Source organism: Bos grunniens, chromosome 29 (genome assembly GCF_055505025.1).
Source record: "Bos grunniens cultivar Pamir isolate PY7600 chromosome 29, Bosgru_T2T1.0, whole genome shotgun sequence".
NCBI lineage: Eukaryota > Metazoa > Chordata > Mammalia > Artiodactyla > Bovidae > Bos > Bos grunniens.
Window position 1 is genome coordinate 26,660,018 of NC_141193.1, and position 15,124 is coordinate 26,675,141.

The 15,124-nt window shown below is 38.6% G+C and overlaps 1 protein-coding gene across 5 annotated transcripts in view; it reads left to right on the forward strand.

The window, feature by feature from the left end:
• Positions 1 to 1,281: 1,281 nt before the first annotated feature.
• The window catches only part of PRMT3 (protein arginine methyltransferase 3), a 123,313-nt gene continuing 109,470 nt past the window's right edge, over positions 1,282 to 15,124 (forward strand). For 4 of the 5 annotated variants that reach the window (XR_015158058.1, XM_086385533.1, XM_086385536.1 and 1 more), the window contains exons 1-8: positions 1,282 to 1,454; positions 1,681 to 1,804; positions 3,387 to 3,469; positions 5,275 to 5,324; positions 5,964 to 6,066; positions 8,958 to 9,117; positions 10,334 to 10,478; positions 14,892 to 14,957. Coding sequence is in view for 4 of the 5 variants with exons in the window: in XM_086385533.1 (XP_086241659.1) it covers positions 1,427 to 1,454; positions 1,681 to 1,804; positions 3,387 to 3,469; positions 5,275 to 5,324; positions 5,964 to 6,066; positions 8,958 to 9,117; positions 10,334 to 10,478; positions 14,892 to 14,957 (759 nt within the window). In the remaining variant the exon portion in view is untranslated. Of the gene's footprint in view, positions 1,455 to 1,680; positions 1,805 to 3,386; positions 3,470 to 5,274; positions 5,325 to 5,963; positions 6,067 to 8,441; positions 8,500 to 8,957; positions 9,118 to 10,333; positions 10,479 to 14,891; positions 14,958 to 15,124 lie in introns of those variants that run through there. The other variant, XM_086385535.1, reaches the window with a different exon arrangement.

Here is a 15,124-nt window from a genome sequence, read left to right on the forward strand (position 1 = left end):
AGAAATGAAAGTAGAGACATGGCCCTTCCCTCATGCTCAAACAGTACTGTGGCTAAAGACTGAAAGAAGAAAGGAAAAAGGGCTTCCCAGGTGGCGCTAGTGGTAAAGAACCCACCTGCAATGTAGGAGACAAGGGTTCGATCCCTGGGTCTGGAATATCCCCCGGAGAAAGAAATGGCAACCCACTCCAGTGTTCTTGCCTGAAGAATCCCATGGACAGAGGAACCTGGTGGGCTACAGTCCATGGGGTCGCAAAGAGTCGGAGGCGACTGAAGAGACTTAGCACACACGCAGGTGCTAAGAAACTGGAGGCTGCTAGGATGACAGTGGAAACTACTTTAGAAAAATGGTCTGAGGAGACTTGCTTGCGAAGACAAAAAGTACCTACCAGGTGGGAAAAAGGGTGGCACCAAATGAAAGGCTGGAGTGAAAGTTTAGTCGCTCAGTCGTGTTGGATTGTAGACTACCAGGCTCCTCCGTCTACAGGATTTTCCAGGCAAGAGTACTGGAGTGGGTTTCCATTTCCTTCTCCAGAGGATCTTCCCAACTGAGGGAAGAACCCAGGTCTCTCACACTGTAGGCAGACTCTTTACCATCTGAGCCACCAGGGAAGTCCCTGGAGAGCAGGGCCCAAGGAGGAGGCATGAGTTGAGATGTTAGACAAAATAAGAGCCTGGGCAGGCCATAGCGGTCAGTTTAACTGGATAAATTTGTGCCACATTCAAGCCCAGTGCTAACATTTGGTACTAGAACTTGGGACATATACTTCAAAGACAAAACTGCTTAAAACAGCCCTTCAGGCTTTGGCCCCTGGTACATTCCATTCAGTGGTCTCTGCAGTTCCCTTTCCCGAGGCGCACCCCAGAGGCGCCTCAGGCCCCGAACCAGGGTGGAGTCCCAGGCTCTCGCCTGCGCTTGACCTTCTCCGCCACCAGAGGGCGCTGCAAGCAGATCGTCCTCCACTAGCTGGTCTTCCCTCGAATAAGGAATGGACTAGGGGAGCGAAGCCGCTGTTGGCTCTGGGCTGTAGGCGAGGGCGTCAACGCTAATGTCTGCCGCAGTCCGAGGAGAACACAAAAAGTACGTACAAGCTGCAAGGCCCAGCCCAGGCTTCCACGCACATTCGGCGCGCGCTGAGCCCACCCTGCGTTGGGGGGGCGGAGCCCCGCCCTCGCCCCGCCCACCCCAGCTCACGCGAACGACGCCGCGCTCCTGAGGCCGGAAGCTCTCGCGAGCCGGCGCGCGCGCTCTCGCGTTTCCTGGCGTCCCCGAGGTTTCCTCGAGGTTTCCCCGAGCAACGGCGCCGCTGGGCGCTCACGGTACTTCCGGAGTTCCCGGACCGGCGTTTCTTTGAGGCGGCTACGCGCGCGCTGCTCCGGCCGTTCCCCTCCCCGAGGCACGCTGGTCTCCCAGGGCCGCCTTAGCTATGTGCTCGTTAGCGTCAGGCGCTACCGGTGGGTACCCCGACCCCTCAGCGCGCAGGCCGCGCCGCTGTGGGGCCATTGAGAGCCCCCTTCTCCCCCTGCGCCCTGGTCGGGGCGGAGGGGCCCAGCGGAGATGGACGGGGAGGTGCGGGGGTGGGGGAGGGCCGTCCAGGCCCAAAGCCTTCTCCGCTCCCTGCCCCTCGTGCGCCCGTTTAGCACTGGTGTCCGAGGCCGTCTGACCGTTTGCGTGTGCTAGGCGCCGCGGAGGAGGAGGACCCGCCAGGCCTGTCAGACAGCGGAGATGAGGCCAGCTGGGAGGATGAGGACGACGCAGATCTCCCCCACGCCGAGCAGCAGACCCCTTGCCTGTTCTGTGACAGGTTCGTCCATCTCAGCGCCAGGCCAAAGCCCAAGGTGGCCGAGCCACGTGGGTTTTCGTGGTCGGTTCAGCTGGAGTCTGTAACCCGAGTGGCTGCCCTGGAAATGTGGAACCCGTGTTTGGGAGTGAGGGTTTGTCCAGAGGGAGGAGCCATGAACTGGAAGCCAGGTTACACTATTGATCTTCGACGGGCCTTAGTTTCCCCTTGTGTAAAAAGTGTTCTGGACTGGATCTATGGTTCCCTAGTCTGGTTGTCACCTAAAACACTTAAGAAAAAAAAGTAACATGCTAGATTTTGCACCTCCGCCCTTCTAAATCAGGGTTAGTGTCTCGGAATCTGCTTTTTAACAATGACACTGTCCGAAGTGATTCTAAAGAATAACAAGGCAGTCACTAAACTAGATTAATCCCTCAGAATCCTTCCAACTCTCCCTTTCTATATTTGTTTGACAAGTAGAAAGCTTTTCAGGTGTAAATAGTTCCATTTGAACCATTTAAAAATCACCTTTGTTATAGGATCCCCACCTGTAGAAGGTGAAGGAAATTGATGCCTTTTTCGCTTTGAGAGAAAGACATTGCAATACCAGTAACTTGTTCAGAGTTGCAGAGCTGTGGTTTGTCTTATATCCAAAACAGTGTTCTTTACATTTAAAATTCTGCCTCTTCATCTCAACAAACTTTGGCTGCTTCTCTGGGCAAGTGGAGATCAAAGAGGACTGATTGCCATTGACTAGTATTATTTTAATAAACATTTTACTAGTTCCCCCTGAGTTTGTGTATGGTGCTGATTGATGGTATATTAGCTTCTCTTGATTTCGTCAGTTTCCACATGTAGCCTCATTTGGGTAAATAAGGGATGTGTGCATATACTCTAGTCACAAAATAATATTTATTGAGTATCAGGGAGGTGCTTCTTTGTGGTAGGCTTCGTAAATACTACAAAAATAACCTGTCTTGGTAAATGTTTATTTAAAACTGCTGCCTATGTGCTAAGCATAAAGATGTGTCTCTGTTGTAAATTCCTAACTTATTGTGCATCCTTCAGTTTTGCAGATAACAAAATAAAGAAGCTTGGGCCTCTTAGTGTCTGTAATGCAAATCCTTGTGGAGCACGATAAGACCACTTTTTGAAATATGGCGCTTTGGAAATTTGCCAGTTATAAAATTACATTTTATGCTTTATTTCTAAAAGATGTTGGAGCTGTGCCAGTTCAGAGCCTCTGAAAACAAGAGTTGATACTTTGAGGAAAAAAGAGTCTTACATGGGGAATGTTCATGTCTTGAGAGAGAGAGATTATCAAAGGGATTTCTCTCAAAAGCTTTGTGATAAATTCATTGCTATTGTTTGGCAAATTAATCTTGACCTCTAAAGGATAGTTTTAGGTGTACAGTGGAACTCAGAAGTACTAATTCCCTTTAGAAGTGCTGGGATCCTCTTTACAGGTGGTTTTTATTATTATTAATTGGAAGTAAAACTGAAAACTTGTAGAGTGAGGGGGAAAAGTTTATATCTGATTAAGTATGAAATCAATACTGAGAGTTGTTAGGGGACTATTCCATGAAGCTGTTGCTTGGTTTTTCAGGTTATTTACATCTGCTGAAGAAACATTTTCACACTGTAAGTTGGAGCATCAATTTAGTATTGATAACATGGTTCATAAACATGGTAAGTATTTTTTAGAATAAAGAAAATTTTAGTAATGAAATTCAAATTCAAACTTTGTTTTTCCACATCTCTTCTTTTTCTATACAAGTCTAATATAGTGAAACATATAGTAACAGTTTATGAGGTGTTTTTGGCAAGTGGCTTTTGAGGAAAGATTAATAAGTCATTCTTCTAGATAAGAGTCACTGTTTTTAAGCTTAAATTGGCTTCACAGCTAAAAAGGAAAAAAACACCCTTGGCACGTGATTGCATTGTAATCATTTTAAGAGAAGGGGGGATGTTAGAATTAGGGAGAACAAGGGTAAAGGTGGACTTGGGAAAAGGAGGCAGATGGTTATGAAAAGAGACAACTTACCGGCTCAGAGCGTAACGTAGACTTCAGGGCACAGAAGATTGGGTTTCATAAGGAGTTCGATAAGAGAGTATGGAAGTAGGGAGTGGTAAACTTAAGGTGGTAGCAAGAGGTTCAGATGATGATTCTGTTCTAACTTGGATCTGCTGTTGCTGCTAAGTCGCTTCAGCTGTGTCCGACTCTGTGCGACCCCATAGACGGCAGCCCACCAGGCTCCCCTGTCCCTGGGATCCTCCAGGCAATAACACTGGAGTGGGTTGCCATTTCTTTCTCCAGTGCATGAAGGTGAAAAGTGAAAGTGAAGTCGCTCAGTCGTGTCCGACTCTGAGTGACCCCATGGACTGCAGCCTACCGGGCTCCTCTGTCCATGGGATTTTCCAGGCAAGAGTACTAGACATACTTAAAGCCTTCTACTTTAAATAAATATTGAAGAGCTACAGTATGGTACTAAAATTAATTCAGTAGAGAATTGACTTTTTGGTCCCTGTATTTACTAATAACTAGAAAGGACGTTACTGAAGAATAGCAAATAGGCAGATTTTAGGTCTTGGATACACACATGATGCAGTTATGTTTGTGAACCGTAAGTTCAACCGCAACTATTTTTGTAAGACATAAACTACTGTTGCATTGTTTGTTTTTTTTATATTTCTAATGTGCCTTTTTAAATTGGAATCATGTTTAATATAATTTTATGTTTTCACTTATCAAATGGGGGTTTTGTATGTTATGCATATGAAACACTTTCATATACCAGTATGTTCTCATAACAGTCTTTTGCCAGGGCTTTCCTGGTGGCTCAGCAGTAAAGAATCTGCCTGCAGTGCAGGAGGCACAGGAGCTGCATGTTCAATCCCTGGGTCGGGAAGATCCCCTGGGGGAGGGCATGGCAACCCACTCCAGTGTTCTTGCCTGGAGAACCCCACGGACAGAGGAACCTGGAAGGCTGGCTGCAGTCCGTAGCGTTGCACAGAGTCAGACATGAGAAGTGACTGAGCACAGCACATGTTCTCGTAACAGTCTTTCTCATGACAAATAATAATTGGTTGGGCATGCTATTTGCTCTCCCTTATTTTAAATGCTGCTTCATTTCTGAAAAGATGAGAACCAGATACAAGCCTTATTGTTTTTTCATTTGTATCATTTAACTTAATGTAAAAGCTAGTAGACTTTGTGTACTCTGTGTTTGGTAGATACTATAAAAATTGGGAAATTAGAAAATTTGGCTCTAGTGTCAACTGCCAAATACTTGGTAAAATCTAGGGCCTAATTTTCCTTATTGGTATTTTTCTGAGAAGAGTAGAATTCTAAAAATTCCCATTTTCTAGAAATGCAAGGAAGGCATTTAGAAATTTGTTATCTATGGCTGTTGTCTCACCAGAGAAGCATCTCTGGAGCAAGTCAATGAAACAAAATTCATGTTGAAATAAGTGAATTTTTTTTTCCCTTTTAGGACTTGAATTTTATGGATACATTAAACTGATAAATTTTATTAGACTTAAGGTAAGATGGTAGCTTAATTTACAATTTCGTTTAAAACCTAAAGAAATACTGCAGTGATTATCAGTGCACCCATTTTTAAGAGACCATAAAGAGCTGCTGTATAAGGAAGTGTTTTAAATTTGACACTCATCATATTGGAATCTTGGACATTAGGAACTAGCACAACACGTAGCACCAGGTAAGTGCGTGGTGCTTACATACATACACAAGTACCGTACTTACGTGTGGTACCATACGTACTTACCATGCTTGAGTATGGTTTTTAATTGCATGTGAGAGATGAATCAGTATTATGTGGCAAAGTAATTCAGTGTCAGATAAAGAATACAGTCTTTCTGTAAAAGCAGAAATTTCTGATTTCTAGTGTGATTTTTAAGTGCTTTGGTTGCTCTTTTTTTGTTCTGGTCACTTGATATTTATATTGCCATTTCCCCCAAATCCAAACTGCATAAAACTGTGCACTGACACAATTAAGCAATCATTCAGTCAAGTTAATGAAATGGCAGGTTAACCCAGGTTCTTTTTAAATAGCAATTGTGTTAATGTAGACATGCTTTCCTTTTTTGTTTAATTTTCTTTTGGTAGGGGGATTGTGTGATTATGTGCAGTGAAAAAATATGCAATTGATTTTATTTCCAGAATCCTACAGTTGAATATATGAATTCCATATACAACCCAGTGCCTTGGGAAAAAGAAGAATATTTAAAGCCAGTATTAGAAGATGACCTTTTACTTCAATTTGGTAAGCTGAACATACGACATCTACTTTAAAGTAGGGTCATTTGTTACGGCAGAATAGTGGTTAGGTTTTACAGGAGATATGTAACGTCCTTGATTCTCGAAAGACCTTTTGGGTAGTTGGTTTCAGTAGGTAAGTTAAGTCACTTGAAAAGTGAGTCACGCTAACAATTACCAGGGAGGGCTATGAGCTTGGGATAAACATTGTGTATAAGATGTTTGGAAACATAGGAAAGTTTAGAGTAATTTTTAGTTGGCAGACTAATTTTTAATGTAACTCAAATTGACAACTTTTAAATCTAAATTAAAAAATTTAAATCAGATATAATATTTAATAGATTTAAGTAAATTTAGCAATATTTGCTGTTTTTACATCATCAGATAATTGACTTTTCTTAAGATACCTAATTTACAGAGCTGTTGTTAGGTGGGTGAGATAGGATTTGCATAGCTCAAAGTATCTCCCCTAAGAAATCTGTTACAAAGGAGATGTTAACTTTTGTGGAAAAGCCAAGCAGACCCCACCACGACCGAGTGATCAAGGTTAACATCACCAGTAATAACCATATTGACATCATGAACCCCTTTGTGTAATGCTCTGAGGAGACAGCATTGTTTCTCTGTTGTCCTTGCCCAAAGTGTATAACCTCATTCCGGTAGTGAAAAGCTCGTCAGACAGTCCCAGGCTGAGGGACATTCTACAAAATTACTGATGAGTGTTCTTCACAAGTGTCAAGATAGTTATTGGGCACATTATTGTATAAATGGGTCACAGTGCTAGTATTTTTCTTCAGATCTTTTATGTCTTTTTGGAGTTTTAAAAATCTGCCCGTATCAATTGTTGATTGAGGTATATTTGAATCCCTGACCATTATTAGAGGATTTTCTGCTTTTACCATTAATTCTGTCAGCTTTGGCTTCATGTATTTTGAAGCTCTCTTGTGAGATTTATTCTCATAATTGTTAGGTCTTTGTGATAAACTGACTGTCTTCTGTGGTAGTTTCCAGCTGCCAAGATGGAGTGTCCAGGTGATTTGAACTTCCTCAGATAGAATACAGATGTGGCAGTCCTTCCTGAGTGTGGTTTAGGACTTTGAATTAGACTGTTTTGGTATACTATAGGTATGAATGTTAATGTTTACTGAATCCTTTCTCATTTTCAAAGCTGTACACTTAACCTTTAATTTATAATTATCTGTGTGCAACTGGCCTGTTATATCCAGGAGTTGTACATCTTTGGATTCAACCCACCTTGGATCAAAAATATTCAGGGAAAAAAATTCCAGAAAATTAAAAAAAAAAAACTTGAATTTGCTGCCCAGTGGCAACTACTTACATTGTATTTACAACTATTTGTATAGCATTTATATTTTACTAGTTACTATAAGGAATCTAGAGATGATTTAAAGTGCTAAGTGTAAATTGCCATTTTATACAGGGACTTGAGCATCTGTGGGTTTTGGTACCTGAGAGAGGTCCTGAAACAGAGCCCCTGCAGATAGCAAGGGACAACTGTATTATTAATACTTAAAGTTTTTATTCTGACTAACTTATTGCAGCAGAAAGCAAAACAGAGAAACTAGCTGAAACAAGTCAATTTCTTTGTTCAGTTCTTTAACAAGGTGGTTTGCAAACAGTTCAAAGAATTCTGAAGAGAAGATACACAATGAGAGTTGTAGTAGGAAGTAGAGAAATGGCACACCATCCTTTAACAGTTGGGCAGTATTTTGTTGCTGTTGTTAATTTTGGGTGAATTAAATAGTGGATGAATCTATAGTTTTGTGTTTTTTTTGAATCTATAGTTTTTAAAGCAAAGAGTCAGTATTCTGCCAGACTGATTATCCTGCACTGCTTTTATAACAAGTTCAATTTATGCGTTAGTCTTTAAGTTACATACCATTGTGAATTTGTTAAACTTAGTATTTTGTCCCAGCTCTAAAGAATTGTTGCAAGTAAAGACTGAATGGGGAAAAAAAAAGTCCTGTTTCCCTCAGTGCTGCTTTGAGGAAACAGTATAATACCTGCATTGTTTTTATAGCTTTAGGTTGATGTGAAAGTTAATTAGACTAGTCAATGGACATTGAAGTTCTATACAACTCACTAGCTCCGTATATTAATTTCTGTTTTCAGAATTAATGATTTATATACATTAACTTCTATAGCAGAAGTTACTAATTTACATATAGGGAAATTAAATTTAAATCAATTTTTAATAATATTAGGAATTAGGATATTTAACAATATCAGCACTAAGGCAGTGTATAGATTGCATAACACCTTACCCAAGATGAAAAACTTAATGAATGTATAAAATTCCTTACCTCCATGCTGTTCTTAAGGAATATCTAAATGTAATACCTGTTTTTCTACAGGTCAAGACCCAGAAACTAGAGGTGGCCCTCTGTGGTGGCAGGACATGGGCTAGAAGCAGGAATGGGTTTGAATCATAGTTCCCTTATTAAACAGCTGTATGACTTTGGGCTAGTCAATTTCTCTGAAATTTATTTTTCCCATGTCTTAAAACAGGGATAAATGTTTATATTTTAGGGTTGTTTTGAAGATGAAACGAGATGTGATACATGAATTTGAAACATACCCGATCAGTAAATATTAGCATTTTTTTTTCTTCTACTTTTTTGCTTTGTCCTGGGTTTGATTCAGTGCAATTACTGTTTGTTTGTGTGTTCAGTTTAGCCAACTAGTGAAAAACTTAGACTAATAGCATGTTCTTTATAAACTCAAGACAATTTGGATATTAAGTAATTAAATGTACTTGTACTGATTTTTCTCAGTTGGCTGCGTAATAGGCACTTAGTATATATTTATTTGTAACACATGTATATGTGCTTCGTTGTTATAAGATGGCCTGAAAATAATGTCCATTCATTTTTTTAGATGTAGAAGATCTTTATGAACCGGTCTCAGTCCCATTCTCATATCCCAATGGGCTCAGTGAAAATGCGTCTCTTCTTGAAAAATTGAAACACATGGAAACTAGGGCACTATCTGCTGAAGCTGCATTGGCTGGAGCACGTGAGGACCTGCAAAAAATGAAGTAATTTATCAATCTTACAGAAAATTAATGGTTTAGATCCCCCAAATAATACAGTTCAAGTGAAATACAGTAAAATATTTCATGTACTAGAAAGCACAGTGTAGATATTTAATTTTAGTAATATTGAGGATATGCAGTATTTTTGTACATTGTGGCTACAACTAATTAACATAAAATTCTATTCTCATATACTTCTATATAATTACTTTTATATTAATGGTAATTGTCCTCAGGAGTGTTTTCCTCTTGAGTGCTTTTGTTCCTTAATACTACTTTCTTTCTAATAGCTTTCTCCACTTTACTTTTCTTTTCCTGGGCTTTTTAAAGTATAGGGATTAGTACTTTTTAGACTTGGGGAAAATACACAGTTCAAGTATTTGTTTTTAAAGAATCAAATGATAATTATGGTGAAGTATGTAATCAGAAAACTAGCTCCATAAGATGGTTTTCTACAGTGGGTAAATTAGCATTCTGCTGGCTTAGTACTTGTCAGAATTTTACGTGTATATAGATCACCTGGGTAACACAATAAGCTACAAATTCTGATTCAGGAGGCCTTGAATAGAGTCTGAGATTCTGCCTTTCTATCATGTATATATACCTCCAGCTTAACCTGTTAGATTTGTAAGTTGGTTGCTACTGCCTGAGTACCCATTTGCCAGAATGTCCAGCAGGAAAAACAGTCAAGTGAATTGTAGTTTCCCTTCCCCTTTTCTGATATTTTATGCTGAGTAACCTAGTAACCAACAACTCTTTTATCTGCATCTTTACACTTCTTTCCCATGTATACGTTATAGGTTCCTGATGTGTTGTGATCAGAGAGGGAACTGAGTTAGAGCCTGAGTGGATGGTGTTGGTGTGTGTAAATAATTTCCAGTTTGGATTTGCCCATATAACCCTTCCACGATATAATAAGATTTTGGAACAGTAGAAAAGTGAATAGAGTCATAGTATGCTTATTTTGTTGGTTGAAAGGTATCAACAGCCATAATTTGCAGTTGGCTATGCTTTTGTGGTTTGCAGAAGGAATGCTTCCAGCTGGGTTTGAATATGCCCGTTGCTTAAAATCCAGCAGGGGGAGCTTTTCGTTGCTTAAGGTGGAGCGTGATTTAGAGGCTCATCACACTCCACACTCCCCTCCTACCTCTGCCTCAGCCTTTCCTTTTTTCATGGTCCAATAAACTTGTCTCAAGGGTGTATTTCAAATTGATTACAGACAATTTGCTCAGGATTTTGTGATGAACGCAGATGTCAGAGCCTGCCCGTCATCTACCACTGCCATTGCAGATCTCCTGGAGGATGAGGATGGTGTTTATTTCAGCTCCTACGGGCATTATGGGATACACGAAGAAATGCTCAAGGTTAGAAAAGAGCACAAATGTGCAAAGTCCATACTGAAGGAAAGATCGAGTGAAACTGGTTCTTAACACACATGCTGTGGTAGAACTGCCTTTTTCTTTTTTTTGAGAACTGCTTTTTAGATCTTTTTGGTACTTGATAGCTCATCTTACGTTGAAAAGATTATAGAAGCATCAGAATTACTGTAAATTCTACTGAAGATCATTATTAATCTTTGTTGTGAGATTACTTTTGCTTAAAATAGAACAATGGGAAAAATTTCTAATGATTTTAGGTTTCTCATGAGCAACTTTTAAGTAGGAAGAAATAAATTCTATGTTTGCCTTTTAATGTGTGAAGGAGAAATTAGTGTTTTAATTGGCAGTACTGTCATTAGTTTAGGCAAAGAATAATTATTTGGTACAAAGTTACTTGTAGATAATTCTCACAGTTATAACTTTTTTACATTTGAAATCAATGATAGAATTTCCTAAGTCAGATCAGATACTTGAACTTGGTTTTAATTTTTGTAATGGTAATGTTTATATAAACTATAAGTAGATTTCTAGCTGTACGTGGTATAATAGATACATTTTATCATCTATTATAAATTATAAAATATCAAAGTGTAATTTTTTAATTTAGTAAAAGTGAAAATATCTAACAAATAGTTGGAGTTTAAAAATTATTGAAAATTTTCAGTGTTTATCTCTGTCAATTTTAGATGTCACTACCTTTTTTTTTTTTTTTTTCTTTCTTAAAACCAACAAAAGAAAAATTCCCTTTTGAATCCTTCCTCAGAAGATTTATTTCTTCTGAAGACTGTGTTCCTTGAAACATACCTATTTAAAATAACCAGGAATATTTAATAACATGTATATATTTTGTTGAGTCAGTTTTGCAGGATTGCAGAGTTGGAGGTTTGCTGATTAACAGTAATTGTAATTATTTGGAGTCTTTTAAAGCAATGTCATGTCATTTCTTCACTAATGACTTGTCATGGTTGGTTGTGCTTTTTGTTGTTACTTGGGTAGTTGCATAGGATTGCAAATAACAGTTATAAGTAATAAATTATTTTAAGTCCAGGATGAATTTATTTAAAAGAAATGGACATACACTCTTTTCCTCATTAAAATTAATTTTATTGTGTCTAGAATATTTTCTTTAAAGGAGTTTTTCTTTGCCCATGTTCGTCATTTTAAATCACCCCGTCAGTTTCAATGCCATGAACCTTTAATGCTTTTGATAGGGAAATTGTATTGGATTTTTCAGACTGGTAAGTTACTGAGACTCCTAGAAGATAGTACATCTGAGTGCTCTTGGTTCAGTCATCTGGGAAATCCAGTTTGGACTTATTTCCAAATCTCTCTCCTGGACCCTTGTAGCTATATTTCAGTAACTAGAGGATTTCATACCTGATAGAGTATCTTTAAGTCCTTTTGATATACATTAAGAAGTTCCAGCTGAAAGTTCCCAGTGCTGTCTTTTCACTTTTAGATCTGGAATCACTTAAGAATTCTTATTAATATAACTTCCCATGCCTTAATTCCCCTTAGCTGATATATAGTATAATCACCTCTCCTTGGATCATAGGAAATATGGATATAGTTCATTCAAAAAGACTATTTGTCCATTTTATATTTTGCTGAGTTACATACTGTGGGCAAATATGAAATATTGCCTTATGTCACACAGTATTTCTTCTGTTTCCTATCAAAACAATTCTTAGCACATACAATTTGTTCAAGGTTGTGCTACTACCAGAATCTCACATGATCTTTACAAATCATTTAAAATTGAGAAGTCATACATACAGGACTTATTTTTATGCTTAGAATTGGCCTGGCTTTTATAAAAATATTATTTGGATTTTTTTGTTGCTTAGTCTCAGATACAGTATTTTAATGACACTATTTTGGATATGCCTTATTTAGTGATTATAAATAAGGATAGTTTGTAATCTTATTTTTTAGAATCAAGATGAAGGTAACTTTGAATTCCAGAGATGTATTTGATCGCAGAATAGATGACATGAACTTTCAAAATCCTTTGCCACTTTATCTTTCTGATAGGAGTTGCTGCTGATGTTTTAAATCTGAGATGTATCTCTCTCTCTCTCTGTTTTTTCCCCCCAAGAAAAACATTGTTTATCCTGGTGAACATTTATCCAAACTATAATACCATTAAATAATTTTTCTTTACTTCATTTTCCTCATTGTATTTGTAGCTGACTCAGGCATTCTGTCCACCTTCATGAGCCTGTATTTTAAAACATGCTGTTACTTATATCAGTAAAATTTATAGTATATAATTTTTCTGTTGTCTTTAGTCTCATACTTAAATTTTTAAAATATTTGTAGGAATAATTCCATGACACCATGTCCTAGTCTTAAAAGATTATTTTGCTTCTTAATATTGAGAAGCAGAAGAACCTCTCGTTCTTTTGTGTTTCTTAGTTTTAATAGGTGAGTGCAAAAGATTATTTTATTTTTGTTTATTACCTTACTTTATATTGAACAGTTTTAGTCTTTTGTTAGAATAAATTTTTAGGAATGGTTTGAGGGCTTGTCTTTAATTTGTTTGGATTTTCACATTCAGTGGATTTTCTTCTCAAACATTCATGTATTAAATCAAAGCTCTGCTATGTCCAAAGCACTGTGTTTAGTATACTTTGAATTCCATTGCACCAGGGTGAGCATATGAGTGAAAGCAAATGGATGTGTAGGAAGAGCTGGATGAAGGATTATGGTTGAGCTGAGCAGCAGTGCATGGACTTAGGACAGGAGTTGGGGCGCTAGTGATTAAATTAGAGCAGTGTGATTGGTGAGAGCTTTCTGAATGACTGCCTTCTTGACGTGTTCACCCTTTGTGGGTTTTGTTGTGTCAGCAAAAATCACTGGTTATAGTGTAAGAGGAGTATAAAAATAGTAAGAATGTAGGAAATGGTATTTTTTTTAAAGATTTGTAAAATTAATTACTTAATAGTATGTTTAAATTAATTTGAGTATTAGATTCTCATAATCTTAAAATACATAAATTTAATAAACCTGATTTAAAATTTTGTTTGTAAAGCAGTTAGAACTAATACTATCATAAAACATGGAATTAATTATGGAATTCCCCCTGTAAAACAGCTTCTAATTTAAGACATATATCTTTTTTTTTTAATTCCAATATTGGCATGAACATGGTTTTGTCAGGGATGTGAATGGTATAAATGTTGTAGTATTTGATGTTAACTACTTTTTACTAAGTGTGAAATTTAAAATTCCCGGTTTGAGATATTTTTATCAGACTCGTTTTACTCCCTTAGCAACTGTGCCCTTATTGCTTAATTTGCTGTCAGTACATGCCTCAGCTGAGGTGATTTAAAAGGGAATCTGCACTCTTCAGGAACCAACATAAATGTTAACGTTCAGTGCCTGCCTGAGTTACAGGTCATGTGAGACTCTGGAGTGAAGTCTCATAATGTGGGCTGTAGGGCTCCAATGATTTACTTTTAGGCTTATAGGCTTTTAAGCATCATTTCCTACTACAGACCGTTCTAGAAACAAAACAGGATTATAAATCACGTAGGTGCTGATCGATGACTTTCTTAGAAAACTGTACTCAGTTTAGCTTCATTTTTCATTGCTGCTGCTAAGTCACTTCAGTCGTGTCTGACTCTGTACGACCCCAGAGACGGTAGCCCACCAGGCTCTCCAGGCAAGAACACTGGAGTGGGTTGCCATTTCCTTCTCCAATGCAGGAAAGAGAAAAGTGAAAGTGAAGTCGCTCAGTCGTGTCCGACTCTTCGCGACCCCATGGACTGTAGCCTACCAGGCTCCTTCATCCGTGGGATTTTCCAGGCAAGAGTACTGGAGTGGGGTGCCATTGCCTTCTCCGTCATTTTTCATTATGTAACTGTAATTTTCACATCTGTCTGTTTTGTCTTTTTTCTCTCATATTTTAACCTAGTTCTACTACAGGGAATCAGGCCCATTAGTATTAATCATCACTTGAAGTCTTATAGTGATGGTGCACGTCAAGACAAAAATATGTACATTTTTAAGAACTTAGGTCTTCTTTGACTTTCAGTGATGTTATTAAATGTTTTCTTTGTGTGTTGTTGCTGTTACTGTTCTTATTTTCTGTTTGAAAAAATAGTTATTTGTCTGTGCTGGGTGTTAGTTTCACCACATGAGATCTTTAGTTGTGGCTTACGGGATCTAGTTCCCCCACCAGGGATCGAACCTGAGTCCCCTGCATTGAGAGCTTGGAGTCTTAGCCAGTGGACCAGCAGGGAAGTCCCTATTATTTTCTTCTAGCAAAAAAAGGTTAAACATGGGTTTCCAGGCAAGAAGTAGCTATAGAAACGTATGTGATAATTAGCAGATATCTTCCTTAAAAAATTTTATTTGTAAGTATAATGTGATGTTTTCCTTTCTCTGCCCTAGGACAGAGTACGAACAGAAAGTTACCGAGATTTTATATACCAAAACCCACATATCTTCAAAGACAAGGTGAGTAGCATAGGCTATAGAATTACATGTTTCATGTGGATTTTGGGTAGCAGAAATACTCTCTTGGGTCATTGTGACAGCAGTTGATTTCATGTGTGTACTGTGCTTAGTCACTCAGTCGTGTCCCACTCTTTGCGACCCCATGGACTGTAGCCCGCCAGGCTCCT